This window comes from Caretta caretta, chromosome 2 (assembly GCF_965140235.1).
Source record: "Caretta caretta isolate rCarCar2 chromosome 2, rCarCar1.hap1, whole genome shotgun sequence".
Lineage (NCBI taxonomy): Eukaryota > Metazoa > Chordata > Testudines > Cheloniidae > Caretta > Caretta caretta.
In genome coordinates, this window is record NC_134207.1 from 88,279,292 (window position 1) to 88,299,224 (window position 19,933).

At 41.4% G+C, this 19,933-nt stretch overlaps 1 protein-coding gene and 1 pseudogene across 9 annotated transcripts in view; one reads left to right on the forward strand and one right to left on the reverse strand.

Annotated features, from left to right (window-relative positions):
• Positions 1–19,933, forward strand: part of PTPRM (protein tyrosine phosphatase receptor type M) — a 682,939-nt gene that overhangs the window by 237,768 nt on the left and 425,238 nt on the right. For all 9 annotated transcript variants that reach the window (XM_048840290.2, XM_048840291.2, XM_048840293.2 and 6 more), the window contains exons 3-4: positions 274–545; positions 16,352–16,430. In XM_048840290.2, the coding sequence (XP_048696247.1) occupies positions 274–545; positions 16,352–16,430 (351 nt within the window). The remainder of the gene's footprint in view (positions 1–273; positions 546–16,351; positions 16,431–19,933) is intronic.
• On the reverse strand, positions 8,993–9,272 carry LOC125632328 (small nuclear ribonucleoprotein F pseudogene; annotated as a pseudogene).

The window sequence follows — 19,933 nt, forward strand, 5'->3', positions numbered from 1 at the left end:
TTCCATTGACTCATCATGTGGCCATGGGCAAGTCAGGTAGCCTTTCTGTGCCACTACCTGTCAAATCAGGAAGATAATACTTACCATGCTTCTACAATACATACGACACTTGGAAAACGTCCTTCAGATCCTTGAATGAAAGGCCTGGTATAAATGCAAAGTGCTATGATTGGACATAGAGCAGAATTGTTATTTTCCATATTTAAATAGGGGATGATGGTGGCAGCAAACAGACCGAACCTGTGGCTGAGACTGTGGCTGTTTGTTTTGCAGGATCTTTCATGCTGGTGAACGCTTCTGGGAGGTTTGCTGAACAAAGAGCTCACCTCCTGCTACCCCACCTAAAAGAAAATGACACGCATTGTATCGATTTCCATTACTACGTTTCAAGCAAGAGTGGGTCCAATCCTGGTTCTCTGAATGTTTATGTGAAGGTCAATAATGGTCCGCTTGGTAATCCCATCTGGAACATGTCCGGAGCAGCTACTGGCACTTGGAACAGAGCAGAGCTGGCAATTAGCACCTTTTGGCCTAATTTCTATCAGGTACATTTTATTTGTTAAATTTTGTTTCTCACGTTGAACAGATTTGCAGCCTAAATTTACAACTTGCTTTTTGTCATCAGCAAGACTGAGTGCAGGCTAAGATGACCTGATTAGTGAGTAAAAACGAATGTATGTTATGTTGGTCAGTTTGTTTTAATTAATCTGTTTTGTGGTTGATGCTAAATATATATTTGCATATTTCAATGTTTAAGAATGGATGATTTGTCATTGTTTTCAATGGCCCAGGATTTCACCCATTACCTGTACATCAGGAACATTAGAATTTAGTAACGGAAGATTTTACAGTGTTAGGCTTGTTTGATTTGCTTTATATTGATAACGCTCAATTGTGGCTCTAGAACCAGATGCGTCTGAGTTCACAGGCCTGAATTGCAATTTCAGTTTGTAATTTTAGTTTTTGAGAACACTTGATTACAGCAGCATTCTTCTGATTAGAGCCTAAGGGTGAAGTAGTAGGAGCTTAACATTGCCGTTTCTTAAGATGCTACCCCTCTGTAGGAAAGTTTACCATGATTCCACAATCACACACATGTACACCATACACCCCACACCCCAAAAGGATGTCGGGGGAAGGGGATTTTGACAAACTTCTAATAAAATATTCCTGTACCATTAGGATGAGGCTAAAATGCCATGTTGATAGAGATACAGGCAATATCAGAAGACATTCATGTGCTCTCTCTATCTATATAATCTGCATCAAATTTCAGCTAATATATTTTAGCTAATTGAAGTCTGAGGAATCAAGATACTTCCAAATAGCCTTTCCCACTCCTCTGGGACCAGTTTAACAGAAGCCTGTAGCTCAGTCTCCCTAGATAACTGCAATCTGGCTTTTCAGGCTTGGTCACAGCCTATGGGGAAGATTCTCAGCTTTTGTAATTTGATGTAGCTCCAATGACTTGAATAGAGTTACTCTGATTTCACCAGCTGAGGATCTATCTCTCTGTCCCCAGCTGCTGCGCCATCTCCTGCCTCTTTGGTTGCATCCGCTTCCTCAAGGATCTCTGACACAATCTCCTCAGTTTCCCCATCACAATTACAGTCTCCACAGCTGTTTCTGTACTTATCACTGCCTACCTTGGTCCCACTGCTCTTAAAGCTTCCCCTCTAATGAACTCCTTAACCTTCGTCTTTTGTCACAAAATCCCTGGGAATTGAGTCTTTCACATCCTATCCAGAACTTGAGTGTCTTTCCCAGGGACCACTTATTACTTACTTAGCACTTATTACTCCTCACAAGGCGTCAGCCATCTTCTCTCTGCCCCACTTCCTAGAAAGAATAGGGACAGGAAAAACCTCCATAGCAGAATGTGCAGTGGTCTTGCAACAATAGTGATGGAAGCCCATTATTTGGCATATATAAAAGATGATGGGACAATCTACAAATAAATAAGAACTGCAGGAAAACATCCTGCATTGATAGGGATGGACTAGGTAATGTAACAATAGTTTAGTTTTTTTGTTTTTATAATTGTAGCAATACCCAGCTACATGACAGTGCTATACACTTCCAGTCCATTAATAGGACACCCACAGGGTACCTACCAACAAATAAAATCAAAATGAAGACAGAAATATGAACACAGGCTACATGTTTTAACATGCTAGTGTTTTAAAGGAATGGTATTTGTACAATGCAGATCTCTTAAAAACATTTTTGAGTCTATTTTCCTGATGATCCATGAAAAATGTAGGCAAGTAACTCCCACTAATGCTAACTGAATAAAAGCAAGACTGATTATTGTGGAGTAAATCCAATTCTAGTCCAACATTTTAGTATTTATTTGGTATTTAAAGTGGTTTTATCTTGCATATTATTAACATAAACAGAGGCAGAGCATTTAAAAGATTTAATAATTAACATTTTGTTATATTGTATTCCTATAGTTATTTGTGTTATTGGTACCGTTTATGTCAGGTTTCCATTTAGAAATGACTTTTTACTGTGCTCAGAGTCTGTACTTGTAATCATTTTAATACATTTTCTTTGTACCAGGTAATTATTTGTGTAGGTTTCACCCTACATGGCAAACTACTGTACTAGATATATAAATGGTTTCAGAGAAGCAGCCATGTTAGTCTGTATTCGCAAAAAGAAAAGGAGTACTTGTGGCACCTTAGAGACTAACCAATTTATTTGAGCATAAGCTTTCGTGAGCTACAGCTCACTTCATCGGATGCATCGTGCTGTAGCTCACGAAAGCTTATGCTCAAATAAACTGGTTAGTCTCTAAGGTGTCACAAGTACTCCTTTTCTTTTTTTAGATATATAAATAACATTGATAACCTGCATCTGCCAAAACTAATTGTAGGTTAATTACTTGTCATTTAAACTTAAATTGTCAAGTATTCTGATTATTAAGATATATTTAATTCCTCAATTAATTCTTGTTCTAATTGCTGCTACTTAAAACCTGCCCCTCCCTTAGAGCTGCACCAGTCAGGAAGTATTGGTTACGTGTTTTCAGCAGAGGGCAACAGAATAAAAGATCTGGTTTCTTTAAGTATATATGACCTGCTTGCTACCTCTTTAATAGGAGAAAAATCTGTTATTTCATAGGGTTATTTTATGTTGTCAGATCAGTGTGGAGTATTAAAATGTGCTTTAATTTTTTAAGCATAAGGAATTGTACAGCTCCACAGATTGTGAGATACAATGCCCCTCCCCCTCCGCTGAGTTCAGGTTGGTGAGTTTCTCAGCTAACATTGCAAATTGGCAGTTAGACATAACTGCTAAGGCCTTGTCTACTCTATGGAATTTTGTCAATCCAAGTTACCCTGACAATCAAAAACTGGTATAATTACATCATTTGTTCATTGTATAGCGGCTAGCCGAGGCTCGACCCTCTCCGGGGCGGCGGGGAGCCACACCAGCTCACAACACACAGATAATGTTTGGGGAAATTAGTCCAGCCGCGGGTGTCTCCCTTGGCGGCCCTTGCAGCAACTGAAACAAGCACCGTAAGCCCGGACCCTAGGTCAAGGCAGGGCAACAATAAGTCAGGTGCTCAGGCCCTCCGGCAGGGGCTGAGCAGTAGCAAACAGTATGTAGAAATAGGCCCAGGCCCTGGGTCAGGACGGGACAACCAAGTCAGTAGCTCTGGCCCTCAGGTAGAGGCTGAGCAAACAGTTCAATAGTAGCAGGCCCAGGCTCTGGATCAGGGCGTGGCAACCAAGTCAGTAGCTCAGGCCCTCAGGCAGGGGCTGAGCAAACAGTTCTCTAAAGGACCTGGAAGAAGGGGAGACTGCCACCCAAGGGTTGGGTGGCAGGGGGGACTCAGGCCCTCCCACTCTACTGCATCCCAGCCCGGGGCCCTAGCAGCAGCAGAAGACCCACTGCTGTGTCAGTGGGGCTCCTGGCCGCAACACACTGTCATAGGTTCTGGCAGTTCCTTAGCCAGACTATGGTCAGCTGTCCCCGGGCTACTTCCTGATTCCTCCTCTTGGGGTACCTGGGTCCAGATGGTATCCTCCAGGGCATCCAGCACCAGGGGTTCCTCAGGGTAATGGGCAAGTGGCAGGCCCGGCAACTCCTCCGGGTAGCGGGCGCAGAGCAAGTCGGGCCAGTCCTGGCGTGCACCTTGGGCCGCGGGGGCTTCCCAGTCGTGGGCCAGGCTGGAGGCATCTGGCCTCCCCAGCGGCTGGGCCCCCAGTGAGCTCTGAGGGTGAGCTTTTATACTTCAGGTCGCTGCCTTACCCTCTGACGGCCGGGCTCAGAGCTCCCTAGCTCTGCCCACTCCGGCAGCTGGATGGGCTCATCCCTCTCCAGGGTAGTGGGGAGCCACACCGCCTCACTGCACGCATTTTTACACAACGTTCCTTCTATTGGTAGAGCACATCCATAGTTAGTGCTCTAGCGTCAACAGTGAGAACCGTGCACTGTGGGTAGCTATCCTACTGTGCTGCTTGCCACCTTCTGCAGCTAGGAATTGTGGGAAGGGAGAGTGGATAACAGTGCATCATGGGTGTGGGCTCAAAGTCCAATGATGCAGGTTTTTTGGTCCCATCATTCCATTGACTGCGTTTCATGGCATTTTTCAATGGCCTCTGTTTGCTGTGCACCCGCCATCTCTTTCTGAAAAGATGGATCCTGCACTGCTCTCTGCTGTTGTGGTCACTGTTATGAACACATTTCAGCTGGTCATACAGTATGTCACGAGCTCCAAATGTGAACAGGAATCAGAGACGCCTGACCTTCTGTGTGCCATGGAAAGAAACAACACCAGATTACTTTTGGCATTCACAGAGTAGTTGCACACTGTGGACCGTCATTTCTGGGCTTGTGAAATAAGCACTGAGTGGTGAGATCGCATCATTATGCAGGTCTGGGTTGACAAACGGTGGCTGCAGAACTTTTGGATGCGGAAAGCCACCTTCCTGGAACTGCGTGCGGTGCTTGCCCCAGCACTGAGGTGCATGGACACCAAAATGAGAGCTGCCCGCTTGGTGGAGAAGTGCGTGGTGATCACTGTGTGGAAGCTGGGGACTCCAGACTGCTACCAGTCAGTGGCAAATTAGTTTGGAGTTGGGAAGTCCACCATTGGGACTGTGTTAACACAAGTGTGCAGAGCTACAAAGGACTGTGACTCACAATGTGTGTGAAATAGTGGATGGGTTTGCACAATATGTGCAACTGTAGCAGGACGATAGATTACACGCATATCTCAGTTTTGGCCCCAGACCATCTGGCGACTGAGTACATCAATAAAAAGGGGTACTTCTCTATGATATTGGACGGTTTGTGGATCACTGAGGGCGTTACACTGACATTAATGTGGGGTGGTCTGAGAAGGTGCATGACGCATGCATCTTTAGGAACACTGGCCTGTACAGAAAACTGCAAGCAGGGACTTTCTTTCCAAACCAGAAGATTCCAATAGGGGATGTTGAAATGCCAATAGTGATCCTGGGAGACTCAGCATACCCCTTACTTCCATGGCTCATGAAGCCTTACATGGGAAACCTGGACAGCTGCAAGGAGCACTTCAACAATACGCTGAGCAGGTGGAGAAGGCCTGTATAATGTGCCTTAGGCAGATTAAAAACAGGCACTGCCTTTATGGCAGGTTAGACCTAAATGAAGAAAACATTCCCATGGCCATAGTAGCTGGCTCCATAATATTTGCGAGGCTAAGGGTGAAAAGTTTCCCCTGGAGTGGAGCGCAGTGACGGATCACCTGATGAGTGATTTTGAGCAGCCAGATACCAGGGGTATTGGCGGGGCACAACGACGGTGCTATTTGAATCAGGGAATCTTGAGGCACCATTATGACAATGAGCACCAGTAATTTGTCGTTCTCTACAGCACTCCTCCATATTTTGTTAACTTGCTGCCTTCCATGAAAATTTTGATGATTCCTGACCATGATATGTAGTCAGCAAATGATCAAATTGCAACTGCGTATTAATTTCAGCAGGAATCACCGTGTGTGGGAGACCCACAAAGACTGGTTATCTTTCAGAGAGTATGTTTTTATTAAATACCAATTAACAGCACATACAAAAGGCTTGATGGGAAGGGAGATAACAATGAAGGGCAGTGTGGGCTCTTCCAGTTGTGTGTAAGTCCAGCTATCATTTTGGAAGCTGCCCGAGGGGGTGGAGTGAACATGGTACCAAGATGGGCTGGGAAGCTGCAAGGAATGTGTGGGAGGAGTTTGAGCAGGTCCTGGAAAGCAGTTCTGTATTGGCTGCAGGGGGGGCCGAGCATGTATGTATTCTGCCTGCAGCATGATTAGGGACTTCAATATCTCCTCCATCACTTTTAAAATCTGCTCCTGGCCCATTAAAATTTGCTCCTGGCTCTCCTGTCCTGTCCTGTCTGTTTTATAATTTTCTTTTAAAGTGTCTCTCCATGCCCTGCATTCTTATCTTTCTACCTCTGAGGATAGAAGCACCTCTTGAAACGTGTCCTCCTTGTTCCTCCATATTTGCTTCCTAATCTGGTGTAGGCACTTGCAGGTGTGTAGGAGGTTCCCCTAAAGGACACATCTGCAGAAACACAAGACACAATAAACAGAAGCATGATTGTTAGTGCACCTCTTTTTAAATATGAATCAGTTTCTCACTGTCCCTTGGTAAGCACACAGCTTGGCAAATGCCCTAAACGTGGTGAGTTTGGCCCGGGGCTGCCTCAATATGGGACAAAGGGCCTAGAAGGTTTTTAAAGAGGATCACTGCAGAAGACTAGGGACAATATTGTAAATTCTGCCACCATTTCCACAGGCAGGGGTCACTGAAACCGATATCTCATTCCTGAGGATAAGCAAGGATGCATCTCCTTATGCTGCTCGCCTGTGTGCCACTTTGGTCCTTACACAAGTGACTGCCAGTTGACACGGCAAAATTTCCTACAATGGGGGAAAGAACAAATCAGCTCTGCCAAGGAACCTTCAGCAGAGGATTGACAAGTACCTCCAGGAAAGTTTCCTAGAGATCTCTCAGGAGGATTCCCGTGAAATCTCGGTGTGCTGTTCTGCTGCACTGTTCTGCTGCACTGCTTAGCTGCACAGGGGAATGTGAAGCACACTCAAACACAGCTCGTCTTGTACATTTCTATCTCTTTACCCACCTCTAGAATATACAAAGCAAAAGACAGCTTTACCTCATATAACCAAGTAGCATCAACTCAAAAAGATTACTTACCAGAGCTCGCCTCTCCTGCATCATGAATGCCAGAGGTGGCCTGCTGAGACTGGCTAGACCCCTTCGAAAGTGGAAAAGAGGTCCCAACTTGTCACACCACAGGATGACCCTGCCATGTGCGCCGCATTGTCCTCCAATTCAACCTCCTCATCCATGACTTCATTGTCGGGGTTGAGTCTGCTCCCCACTGTCTCTAGCCCCGATGAAGTATCCACAGGGCTTTTGGTGATGGAGGTGGGGTCGCTGTCGAGGAGGTGGACACTATGCTTTATAGAAGCAGCAGTCTTTGGTGCAGCACCAGAGCGACGGTTTGTCTTCCTTGCCTTCTGGTATGCCAACCTCAGCTCCTTTATCTTCGCACAACACTAATGTATGTCTCATTCATAGCCCTTATCCAACATGCCATGAGAAATCTGACCATAGGTATCAAAGTTCCTATGGCTGAGCGGAGCTAGGACTGCACAGCCTCCTCTCCCCAGCAGACCCAATAATTCAGGTGTACTCCTAGCAGGAGAGTGTTTGCTGCATGGAGCCACCATGATCAGCTAAGAAGATTTGATGTGAACTCTCCACGCTGAGGAAACAGGAAGTGGAATTTCAGAAATTTCCAGGTCCTCAAAGGAGGAGGGGCAGATGCCTATGTACATGCTTGCAAGGCAGTGGAGTTTGAACCGCTGACCAGAGCAGTCAGGATGGGCATTGTGGGACACCTCCTGGAAGCCATTTATAGTGATATAATTAAGTGCCATGTCTACACTGTCATTTTGTCAATCTAACTTTGTCGCAAAAAGCTCTACGTCTCTTGTCAGGGTGGTTTTATTTTGTCAGCAAAGCGGTTTTGTCAATGGAAGGAGCATTGTAGTGTATAAACCGCTACTATTTTGTCAACAAAATTATGTAGGGCAGACAAGGCCTTAGTTATACTCACTGCCTTCTTTTTGAATGATTTGCTTTCTAATTCATTCAGTCTGGAAATGCAGAAAAAGGGCTGTAATAAAACTTGATTTAAAAAAAACTAACAAACATCTTTTTAAAATAAAAAATGAAATTTGAAGAAAGATACAAAATATTTTTAGTAGAGTACACTTGTCTTTAGGCTATTGTACTTTATTTAAACATCATCTCTTAAGTAATTTGAAGGGCTGAGAGGGAATAAGAATTCTGTGGGAATTCTAGATTTTTCTAGTAACCACACACATGAGTTTGAAGGTATAACTTTACACGAAGTTGGCTTTTACCCTTTTTACTGTCCAATACCTTTCCCTATAAATGAGGAGTTTAGGGAATATAAACTACTAGATCCATCCTGTTTTTCCAAAACTGGCTGAAATTGTCAATCACATCATTACCTGAATGTACTGTACTTGGTGCTTGGGAATTTGGTTCAGACCCTGTACTTTAGAGTTTATCAGGAAGGACAAAGAGTGAAGTTTCTTGTACAGTAAATGTCACACTCACATTCACATGTGGCTTATATGTGGCATCGTTTGGGCTTAATACATTTAAAACTAGAAACTGATACATTTTTTAAGTATTGCCCTATGTCCCAGGGGCTAAAAAAAACCCCTTGTTAAATTATGTAATTTATTACTAGAAATTCTGAAAAAGATGCATCTCTGGCTGGGTCATCCAAGTTTTAAAAATTGCTTTGTTTTAAACTTTATATGACAGGGTCAGCCCAGATGGCTACAGGAGAGTGGTGGGTTGTTTATTTTTTGTTGTCGTTGTTGGTTTTTTTATGTGAAAAACTGATCTTTATTTTTGAGAAATATACAAACTTATTCTGTCATCTCCCCATCATCATCATCATCATAATCTTCTTCTACTCCTCTGATGTATAGGACATTGATACATCTTATCAAAACTTCACCAATGTGTCCTGACAATGCACCATCTATGTATTCTTCTGTGTTTGCAAGCTGCATGTTCATGTAGCCGTCGAGAGACACCAGGTAGCCCTTGTACTCCATCCCCCACTTCAGCTTCACTATCACCGGCTTCTCTGTCAGCCCATTCAGGAAGGGCTTGGGGTTCAGGGGCAAGCTCATGGTAACGCTGCCTGGCATGGGCATCGGTAAAAACAAAAATTCCTCGCAGGGCCGCATGTGCGCCCGCTGGAGTCTAAGAGAAAGGCAGGAGTGTTAGAAAGCAGATATATTAGTCCTAGATTAAGCAGGTCCATTTTCCCTGGGTTAGGTAACAGGGACAGTTTTTTGAAACAGAAGAAACTTGCTGGAACAAATTCAGGTAGGCAGGCTAATTAGGACACATGGAGCCAATTAAGAAGCAGCTAGAATCAACTAGGGCAGGCTGGCTAATCAGAGCACCTGAGTTTAAAAAGGACCTCACTTCAGTTTGTGGTGTGCGTGCGAGGGGCTGGGAGCAGGATGTGCAAGGAGCTGAGAGTGAGAGGGTGTGCTGCTGGAGGCCTGAGGAGTACAAACGCTATCTGGCATCAGGAGGAAGGTCCTGTGGTGAGGATAGAGAAGGTGTTGGGAGGAGGCCATGGGGAAGTAGCCTAGGGAGTTGTAGCTGTTACACAAGTGTTACACGAAACACTGTAGACAGCTGTGATCCACAGGGCCCTGGGCTGGAATCCAGAGTAGAGGGCAGGCCCGGGGTCCCCCAACTCCCTGTTGGATATAGGAAGAATTGACCTGAACTGGGGGTCTCACCAGAGGGGAAGGTCCCTGGCCTGTCCCCCAACCCACTAGTTGGACCTGCAGAGACTGTGGGGATTGTTCTCCTTCCTTTTCCCCATGCTGGCCAGTGATGAGATTAGCTGAGTGAACGGCAGGTTTGAGCCAGTAGCAAAAGTGGCCAAACTGAGGGCTGCCTTGAATCTCTGAGGCAAGCAAATCTGACAGTAAGCTCAGGACCCACCAAGGCAGAGGGGGAACTTTGTCACATTAGTTACATGTCCAACAGTAAGCAGACATTTGACCCAAGTCATATCAGTAAGATTCTGTCATCAACTCTGACCTCCTTTCCTTAAAATCAGAGTTGCTGGGCAATTGTCAGAGAAATAGGACAAAATAACCTGCATAAATACAATTAATTTAACTAGCTTTAAACATTGTAAGCCCCATTTTCAATGTTTGGCATGGAAAGACATCCTTATTTAGATTGCTCAGGTTGGCAGTAGGCACTTAAATTCTACTTTATGTGCAAATTTGGAAGCAGGATGGTAGTAGTAGGGGAGAGTGATGGTGTAAAATACAGTCAAAGAAGAGAGCTATGGGGAGAAGAGTATACTATATACATAGGGGAGAAGTGAGGATGTGCTGTAAACAAAGAAACCAATACCTGCCCTGGGATGTAAAACTAATAGAAATCTCTGCAAGATTATTGATTTTTTTCCTTCTTCTTCTATATCTTTACATTAAGTAGACTTAATATACTTTATTTCCTTCTCTTTTTCAAATAGATATTTTTAAATTATGTGAATTACAAAGTGTATATAATGAGGTACGGTCCACCTTTTGACTAAAAGTATTGTAATTTCTTTGTAACAACAAAGGCAAGAAGTGAGTAAGTGAGATTATGCATTAGAGATAAAAATTTCTTATTTCTTTTGTTCTTTGGAACTGGCAAGTTATCTCCAACAGCACATTTTCACTCATAAGCATTATGATGGTAAGCAAACTCCGTTTCTTTGTTCACATATAGAAGGGGAAGTGGCAGAAATGAAAAGTTAATTTTGCTCTTCACTGAAGCAGGCAGGATCAGGGACGGAGGGATGTTAAACCGCTTCACTATTTCCTGTTTGGCAGGCATCTGAAGAATAGCCTGATGTAAAATATCTCTCAGCCAGACATTCAGCATAGTGTTTCATGAGCAACTGAAATCAGTGTTTTAACCAGTTGTTTCCTGACTGATAAGGCAGCAAAATAATTTCCAAAGAAACAAAGGACTATCATGTTTAGTGCAGCTTGCTGCGCTAGAATGTTGTTTTATTTGGACTAATATACTTCATGTATTGTCTTCAGATGTTGTGTCAGCTGTGATGAAATGGAAAGTTGAGAGCCTAGAGTGAAAATGTTTACATTCTTCAGATCAGGCAACTCATCAAGTGGAAAATGATGAAAAAACTGTACATGGTTTTCACAAGAAATACAGGATGAAGGAGTTATAATCTGCTTCATGAGGTTTTTTTTTTGTTTGTTTTTTTAAATGAGGTTGATAAAAATTCATAAATAATTCATAATGGTGTAAAAATACAGCCAAAGAAGGGAGCTAGTAGGGGAGGACAAGTGTAGTAGAAAGAATAGGGGAAGGGTGAGGATGTGCTGCATACAAGGAGAGCAATACCTGTCCTGGGATATAAAATTAAAATTCCCCTACAATTACCATGCGGTTTCCATTCTGCATTCAGATTTTCACTTATGCATATAAAGCAGCATTTAAGTGTCAGGTGCCAATAATTGCAAACTTCTTAGATACACAATTTGAATACTGGGCCAAATTCTAATCTCAGTTACACTATTGTAAATATGAAATAACTCCACAGAAGTCATTGTAAATTTCCACCAGTGTAACTGAGATCAGAATCTGACTTACTGTGTTTAAACCTTGTCATCTAATGAAGGCATTCACCATCAAATGCACATGCATAACTGTGGAGTAAGCTGGGTCCTTTCAGTAGCTCCTTCACAAAATGACCCCCCAGAACATGTATGTAGTTTGAGTGACATAACCCTCTGCATGTGAAACTGGAAACCTCTAAAGAGCTGCTGTTTGACTCCAAGTGATATTATGGTTTGATCATACACCTGTCTTTACACTCTGCTATCTGAAGTAAATAGTTCCTGAGTTCATATGATGCGTATAGGGAGGCAAATGTTTATACATCTGTTAGCTAACTCACCTATTTACATTTAGGGTCATGTTTTCATGACAATAGACATTTAGGAGAAACCTGCGAGCATACATGTGCATTTTTGCACGTACTTTTGTTCATGTAGCTACTGTGGCTGTCTGCACAAAGAGAGTGATTACACACATTGACAGCTACTTATATCCCTTACCAGTTCTTTGATATACAAATAATCTATTTGCGAGTGCGATCACACTGAGCGTATGCTTGAGATGTTTTTAAAAATCTGGTCTTTAACTCTAGTATACATGGACAACCAGCATGTTTACTTGTGCAAGTGGAGTATTTACTGTTTAAAAATCACTGTATGACTTGGGATTTATAATCTCATCAATGAGTTTTATACTCTTATGTACTAGTATATATGTACTAGTAATTTTAAAAATGTGTGATCTTCGTTGGGTCTGTCAAGGTTCCTTCCCCAGTCTGAACTCTAGGGTACAGATGTGGGGACCTTACTTTTACCAGCTTAGGTTAAAACTTCCCCAAGGTACAAACTATTTTACCCTTTGCCCTTGGACTTCCACTGCCACCACCAAACATTTATCTGGGTTTATTTTTATTAGGAAAGCGTCGTTTGGAAACGTCTTTCCCCCCAAAACCCTCCCAACCCTTGCACCCCACTTCCTGGGGAAGGTTTGGTAAAAATCCTCACCAATTTGTGTAGGTGACCACAGACCCAAACCCTTGGATCTTAGAAAAATGAAAAAACATTCAGTTCTTGAAAAGAAACATTTTAATAGAAGAAACAGTAAAAAGAATCACCTCTGTAAAATCAGGATGGTAAATACCTTACAGGGTAATTAGATTCAAAACATAGAGAATCCCTCTAGGCAAAACCTTAAATTACAAAAAAGACACACAGACAGGAATATGCATTCTATTCAGCACAGCTATTTTCTCAGCCATTTAAAGAAATCATAATCTAACACATACCTAGCTAGATTACTTACTAAGTTCTAAGACTCCATTCCTGTTCTGTCCCCGGCAAAAGCATCACACAGACAGACACAGACCCTTTGTTTTTCTCCCTCCTCCCAGCTTTTGAAAGTATCTCGTCTCCTCATTGGTCATTTTGGTCAGGTGCCAGCGAGGTTACCTTTAGCTTCTTAACCCTTTACAGGTAAAAGGATTTTTTCTCTGGCCAGGAGGGATTTTAAAGGCGATTACCCTTCCCTTTATATTTATGACCGGGTCAAATTTTCTGCTGGAGTAAATGGTCAAAAATGGAGCCATCCTCATTTACACCAGAAAATTTTGGCCTATAATCTTCATGCATTAGTCAAAGTATAAGGGAATACCAGTTACTGATGCACATGCTAATATTATTTTAGAACACTGTGAACAGATGAAAATTGTACTGTGACAGGGATTTTCTGCTTTCTGTAGCACTTGTCATGTCTTTGAGTAAAGTGAAAGGCATGTCAGGGATGCCTTTTCGGCTGAGGTATGTCACTGCTGGTTGTGGTATCTCTTTCACTTCACTGACATGCATATTATGTGTCAAAAAGGACTCAGTCCTATTCCTATTTAAGATGGCAGCAGTCTGGCCATTGACTTCAATGGGAGCATGATCTGGCCCAACGTATTTCAACTAGTACTACTGTTGATTGAAACCTAACGCCTGTGTGACAGTAACTAGTTCAGCAGAGAGTCCAACACTGCTTTTTTCATTATGTGTAATATGCTTCATTATTAATAATATTTCATATTTTTGGTGTGTTATCTGGGCGTATGGTACAATATTTCAGATCACTCAGTGTGTCTCTGGTCTGTTATAAATGTCTTGTTTAAACTATCCTAATCTTTCTATCTATGAAATTCCAAGAGAGCTTATTTTGTATTTAGAAGCTTACAGCTTTGTTTGGTTATATGCATATTGGAGCAATCAAGAACTTTGCTCCAGCCTTTCATATAGGTTCTGGGCTGAATACTACTGAACATTGTAGTGTCTGGAAAATGTCCCCCTCTGCTCTTCCCCCTTCCCTGGAAATGTCAGTGCAAATGAAAACAATTTTAGCTTCAATGGGAAGAAAAAAAAGTATTTGAAAACTGAAAAAAATTATTCAGCAATGCTGCTGTGGTGCCTCAATGGGAGTTACATTTCGGGTGCCTCTTGCTCCCATTCTTTATTGGCCGGGCTACCTGGTCATACAACATTTCCCATGCTGCACCATAGTCTGTCTGATCACTCAGATACCATGGTGTATCATAGGAGTCCATAGCCAGGATACTTCCTGGGAGATGTAATCTGTCTAGGGAACCCAGCCCATGGTGGAGTACTTGGGGCATGAGACTTGCAAACTACAGCTCTCATGAAGCAGTGCAGCAGCTTTTCCAGTTACAAATGTTTGGGGTGGTTAGTTTTTCTATGAAAAATTTGACTTTTTAATGAAAACCAGACACTTTAAAAATATATCTATTTGGTTGAAAACCCAGCTTTGCACCAATAAACAGTCGTGTTGGAATATTTTCCAAACAAAGCCCTATTGGTCATTTATTTAATCTCCTCCAATATTTTCCCAGAGAATTTGGCCTTACTTTAGAATTAGATATTTAAGGGTCACTAGCTGTAACTGAAGAATACTCTTACATATATTTTTTGAGCAAGAATTGTTCTGTTGAGTTTTAAACTGCCAGTCTTTCTCTTTTGGAGTTGGTAAGTTTTTGTTGTTGGCTGGACCCATGAGGAGAATTCAGAAAGACATGCTGAGATTTTAGTTTGGACAGAAGGTGATTGGTTCGGAGTCCAGAGGTAGATTTGTTATAAAGGTGATGAACCTCTGTCCGATGAGACCCCCATCAAAAGGGGGAAAAGTAGCAGGAGCACCAACTGAACAAGACATCAAAGGAGCAGTTAGAGGGAGGAGAGGGCGGAGCCAAGAAAGCCCAGGGATGACAGGATTTCAAGAAGAGGAGCATTACAGTCAACAGTGTCAAAGGAAGCTAGCAGATCATGAAGGAAGAGGATGGAATAAAAGCCCTTATATTTGTCCTCGAAGAATTCATTAGGGACCTTGATGAGAGTTGTTTAGTGGAGTGTAGGGAGTAGAAGCCACATTTGTGGACTGGGGGTCCAAAATGGAATTATATGAGATGAGTTTAAGGCTGCTATTCATTCAGTTAGTATAGGAATGAAGGGCAGAAAGAAGGTGGAGTGAAACTTTTAGTGGGAGTTGGGACTAAAGCCAGGTTTTTTTAAAATGGGACAAACCAATTCATGTGTCTGTTGGGAGGACGAGGAATGATGAAGAATACTGTCACATCAAGATTTTATTTTAAATTCATGATCCTTGATTTTATAGTGTTTATTCAACAGCAGAAAACCCATTACCTTGTTAATATTATACTAGCTCCATATTGTCATTGTGACATATTGCATTCTGTACTGGACTCCTGTCATTTAAAACATTGCAGCAAAGGAACATGGTACACTTGTGTTTTTATGCAACTTCTCCAAGGTCAAATATAGAGTATACCTGTGAAATGTCTTCCAAACTTTTTTTGTATGCTTCTTGAGCACAGTAGAGAAAAACAATTAGGGATAAATTTCCAAAGAAAAGCAGTATTAAAAAATAGCAGGATTTGAGCTAGCATGTCCTGAGCGTTACTTTGAGAAAGTACCCATTAATGCCACTGGCATATTTTTTTCCTGTTCCGCAGAAACAGACTTGAGTTGTTCAAAGCAAGGGCTGCCAAAGTTTGGAGACATTTACTTTTGAATGCTCTTAATTCAGCTGACAAGAGCAGTCCATTTATCTTGTGACCTATTTATAGTCATCAAACAAACTCTAGCCAATGATCTGCTTTACTTAACATAGTACAGTAGGTGGAAGATTAAGAGCATGTCTAATGCACTCATGAAAATAGCCATGCATATGTCTGATACACTTCACTGCAGAAATGTGGCTATACCGTATAATTGTCATGTATTAAATATAAACAGGTTTATACTATAAAGGGCAGAAAATGAAAAGTTAATCTGACTGCTTTGTAGATCCAATATCTTTTGGAGTCTCTTTAGTGTGTTGTTTAACCCAGTGGGGAATAATGTTGTGAAAATGTTTATGTTCTGTTTATGTTCTGGTCCTAAATTTTTTGAAAGATGCATTCTTGGCTTTTTATTATGAGTTCTCAACATATTATTTAAATAAATACTTAGTTGTCTTATTTTTCCATAGTAATTTAATGGATATAAGAGACTTTATTTCCACTGTGTAATTACAGAGTTGTAAATTGAACTTCTCTCTTCACTTCTCAGGTTATTTTTGAAGTGGTCACTTCAGGTCATCAAGGATATCTGGCTATTGACGAGGTGAAGGTTTTGGGACATCCGTGCAGTAAGTGCCTATATTATTTTGGAACCATCTTTCTAAAATGTATTTGAGACAATATTCCAATATATGTCTATCAAGGTTCCTTCCCCACTCTGAATTCTAGGGTACAGATGTGGGGACCTGCATGAAAGACCCCCTAAGCTTATTCTTACCAGCTTAGGTTAAAACTTCCTCAAGGTACAAACTTTTACCTTTTGTCCCTGGACCTCATGCTGCCACCACCAAAATGTCTGACAAAAATAACAGGGGAAGTGCCTACTTGGAAATGTCTCCCCTCCAAAATATCCCCCCAAACACTACACCCCCTTTCCTGAGGAAGGCTTGATAAAAATCCTCACCAAATTGCATAGGTGAACACAGACCCAAACCCTTGGATCTTAAGAACAAAGAAAAAACAATCAGGTTCTTAAAAGAGAATTTTAATTAAAGAAAAAGTAAAAGAAAAATCTCTGTAAAATGAGGAAGGGAAATACCTTACAGCGTAGTCAGATTCAAAACATAGAGAATCCCTCTAGGCAAAACCTTAAGTTACAAAAAGACACAGAAACAGGAATATACATCTAATTCAGCACAGCTTATTTTATCATCCATTTAAACAAAACAGAATCTAGCGCATATCTAACTAGATTGCTTACTAACTCTTTACAGGAGTTCTGACCTGCATTCCTGCTCTGGTCCTGGCAAAAGCATCACACACACACACAGGACCCTTTGTCCCCCCCCCTTCCAGCTTTGAAAGTATCTTGTCTCCTCATTGGTCATTTTGGTCAGGTGCCAGCGAGATTATCTTAGCTTCTTAACCCTTTACAGGTGACAGGGTTTTGCCTCTGGCCAGGAGGGATTTAAAGGTGTTTACCTTTCCCTTTATATTTATGACCATGTCTAAAGCAAAGGAAACAGGAAATGTCAATAACAATTCCAGTGTTATAAACATTTGTTGACTGTCAAGCAACTATTGTAAGCATTAAGATGCTGTACATTATAGCTGTAGAGATGATTGCTTATTCAAGTTCTGTACAGTGCCTAACATGATGGGGCTCTCAATCCCTTATTGGGGCCTCTGTGTGTTACTCCAGTGCGAATAATAATAACGCTGACCCATGCCAACCCTGCTTATCAAAGATCACAGATTGAGGTATGTGGCTGCAGGTAGAGTAGCGAAGAAATGAACACGTGTGATTTCCTTGAGACCTTTTCAACCAGAACACTTAACTGGCTGTGGGTTTGTTGCTTTGTTATGCAACATTGCATAATATACTTTGCACAGCACTGTTATTTGGGTCTATAGCGTAAAGTTCTGCACATTTTTATTTGTTTAAAATGCGTTTCCTGTAATATTCTTCCCCAGCTTAAAGATTTAGAGTCCATACATATACGTAAGTGCTTAAAGAAAAGTGGCACTGTAAGAGTACTACAAATAAAATGCTTTATATGTAGTAATTTGTCATGACTTTCAGCAAACTGCCCAAGTAAACTAAAATTATTTAGAATTGTTAAAGCTTATTAAATTCAACTAATAAAGATATATTAATATTTAATCTTCTGAATTGACGATTGTAACCTATTATTGTGCATAAGGTTGATGGGGTGGGAGACTGCATGTAACTGGCAAATACTATTCCTGCAGGTATCCCTAATGGTTTGTAAACAGGCACTGTGTCATTTAAAATAAAATGTAGTTTATTGTTGAGTATTGGAATGCCTCATAAAAATGGTTTTAGAGTTTAGTGTCAGGAAGACATAGAAACATCTTGAAATGTGAAGATGGCTATGCAGAATCAGCAGCTCTGTTATTTCTGATTCACTTAGTTCTAATAAACGTAGAAGGCTCTCATGTTGCTTCTACAGTATTTGTGCTTAAACTGCATTTTGAATTTGTATCTGTAATTCAAATAGGCTAAGTAGTATTTTGTCATGTTAATAATTTTGCCTGCAAAATATTTGAGTTTTGATCTGTGCGTTTATAGTGATCAATCCTCAAAGCATGAATGTACTTATTGTTAAAGCAGAGAGCAGAATACACCCCACAGTGTGCAATGTACTAGCATAACCAATGAAATTCATGTTGAAACCTAATTACTTTAATGAAACAATTCTTTAGTAAAGTAATTAATTTAGGATATGAAGAATTCATTATAAACATCAAAACAGTTAGTGGATACTAAAAAATTAAAAATATCGTGTTAGAACTGTTAGTGTCTAAATTTTTTTGCAAGACCGATAATGCTGTGCATACACTCTACCAAGTTTTACAATGTTGCCAAAATAAATAAACTAAGAGTGATTATCTTCAAATTTTTAAACAGTTCCCAGAGAGCATGAGGAGAGGTACAGCCACAAGGATCCCAAGGACCCTGCTCCCCATAGAAAGTCCTGGCTTTCTGGTTGTAGCCCACCCTCCCCACTGCTTCTCTGCCTTCAGGCAGGTTTGCTGGGCTGCAGCAGGCAGGAAAGGCATGTCCCAGCGCTTCCTTTCCTGGCTGCTTCCTCGCAAACCTACCTTCTGCTTATTAGCAGTAGCAGAGGCAGTAGCTAGACCGACGAAAGAATTCTTTGGTCAAACTAGCACTGTCTACATTGGGGGTTAGGCTGGGATAGCTACGTCTCTCAGGGGCATGGATTTTTCTCACCGCTGAGCAATCTGTAACTACACTAACGTAAAAATCCTAGTGTAGACTAGGCCTAAATCTTTTCCTTTGAATTCCCCTCTCCACGCCTGACATTGGCTACACGTTAATGGTCCAGGGTCAACTGGGTCTAAAGGCTCTCTTTAATTCTCTCATTGCCCATGTGGAGCCTAGCTGCCCCACTGGTCCCCTCATTGCTAGTGTGGGGCCTATCTGTTCTTTACCTAGTCTGGTTTTAAAGGGATGTGGTTCCACCACTTTGCTTGTGAGACAAGTGCTTGATCCTGCACCATTGAAGTCAATGGGAATTTTTCCATTGACTAGAATGGGAGCAGGATCAAATCTCCATTACGAAGTCTAATAGATTTCTCCATAGAGACATTTTTCGTAGTATTCATCCAAAATTTCTCCCCATTGTTGTATAATCCCTTGTGTGACCCTTAAATGAGTGTTCCTCTTGAATTAATATAGATCCCCTGTTATGCTTATGATTATATCCCCTGTTATGCTTATGATTCCCCAAGTTATGCCTACAAAGTTATTTTAATGTTGTTTTTTAAGTTATCACCTTAATCATTTATGTTGGTCATCTGGTAGGTCTCTTCAGTTTGTTGAAATATTTCTAGTACTGAGGTGAGTATAACTGAAAGCAGTATTCTAGGCCTAGTTCAACTACCACAGTAGTCAATGGAAAGATTCCTCTTGACTTCTTTGGGAGCTGGATTGTTTGGAACTATTGTCTTTCTCAGAGAGAATACTCTCTCTAATTTCTGGGTTTTTTTTTCTTCAGTGCAATTGACTTTTTCTAGTAAAAACAAAAAACAATATACTACGTTTATCCAGGTAGGTGAAATTGAGATAATTCTTCTTTATATAGGT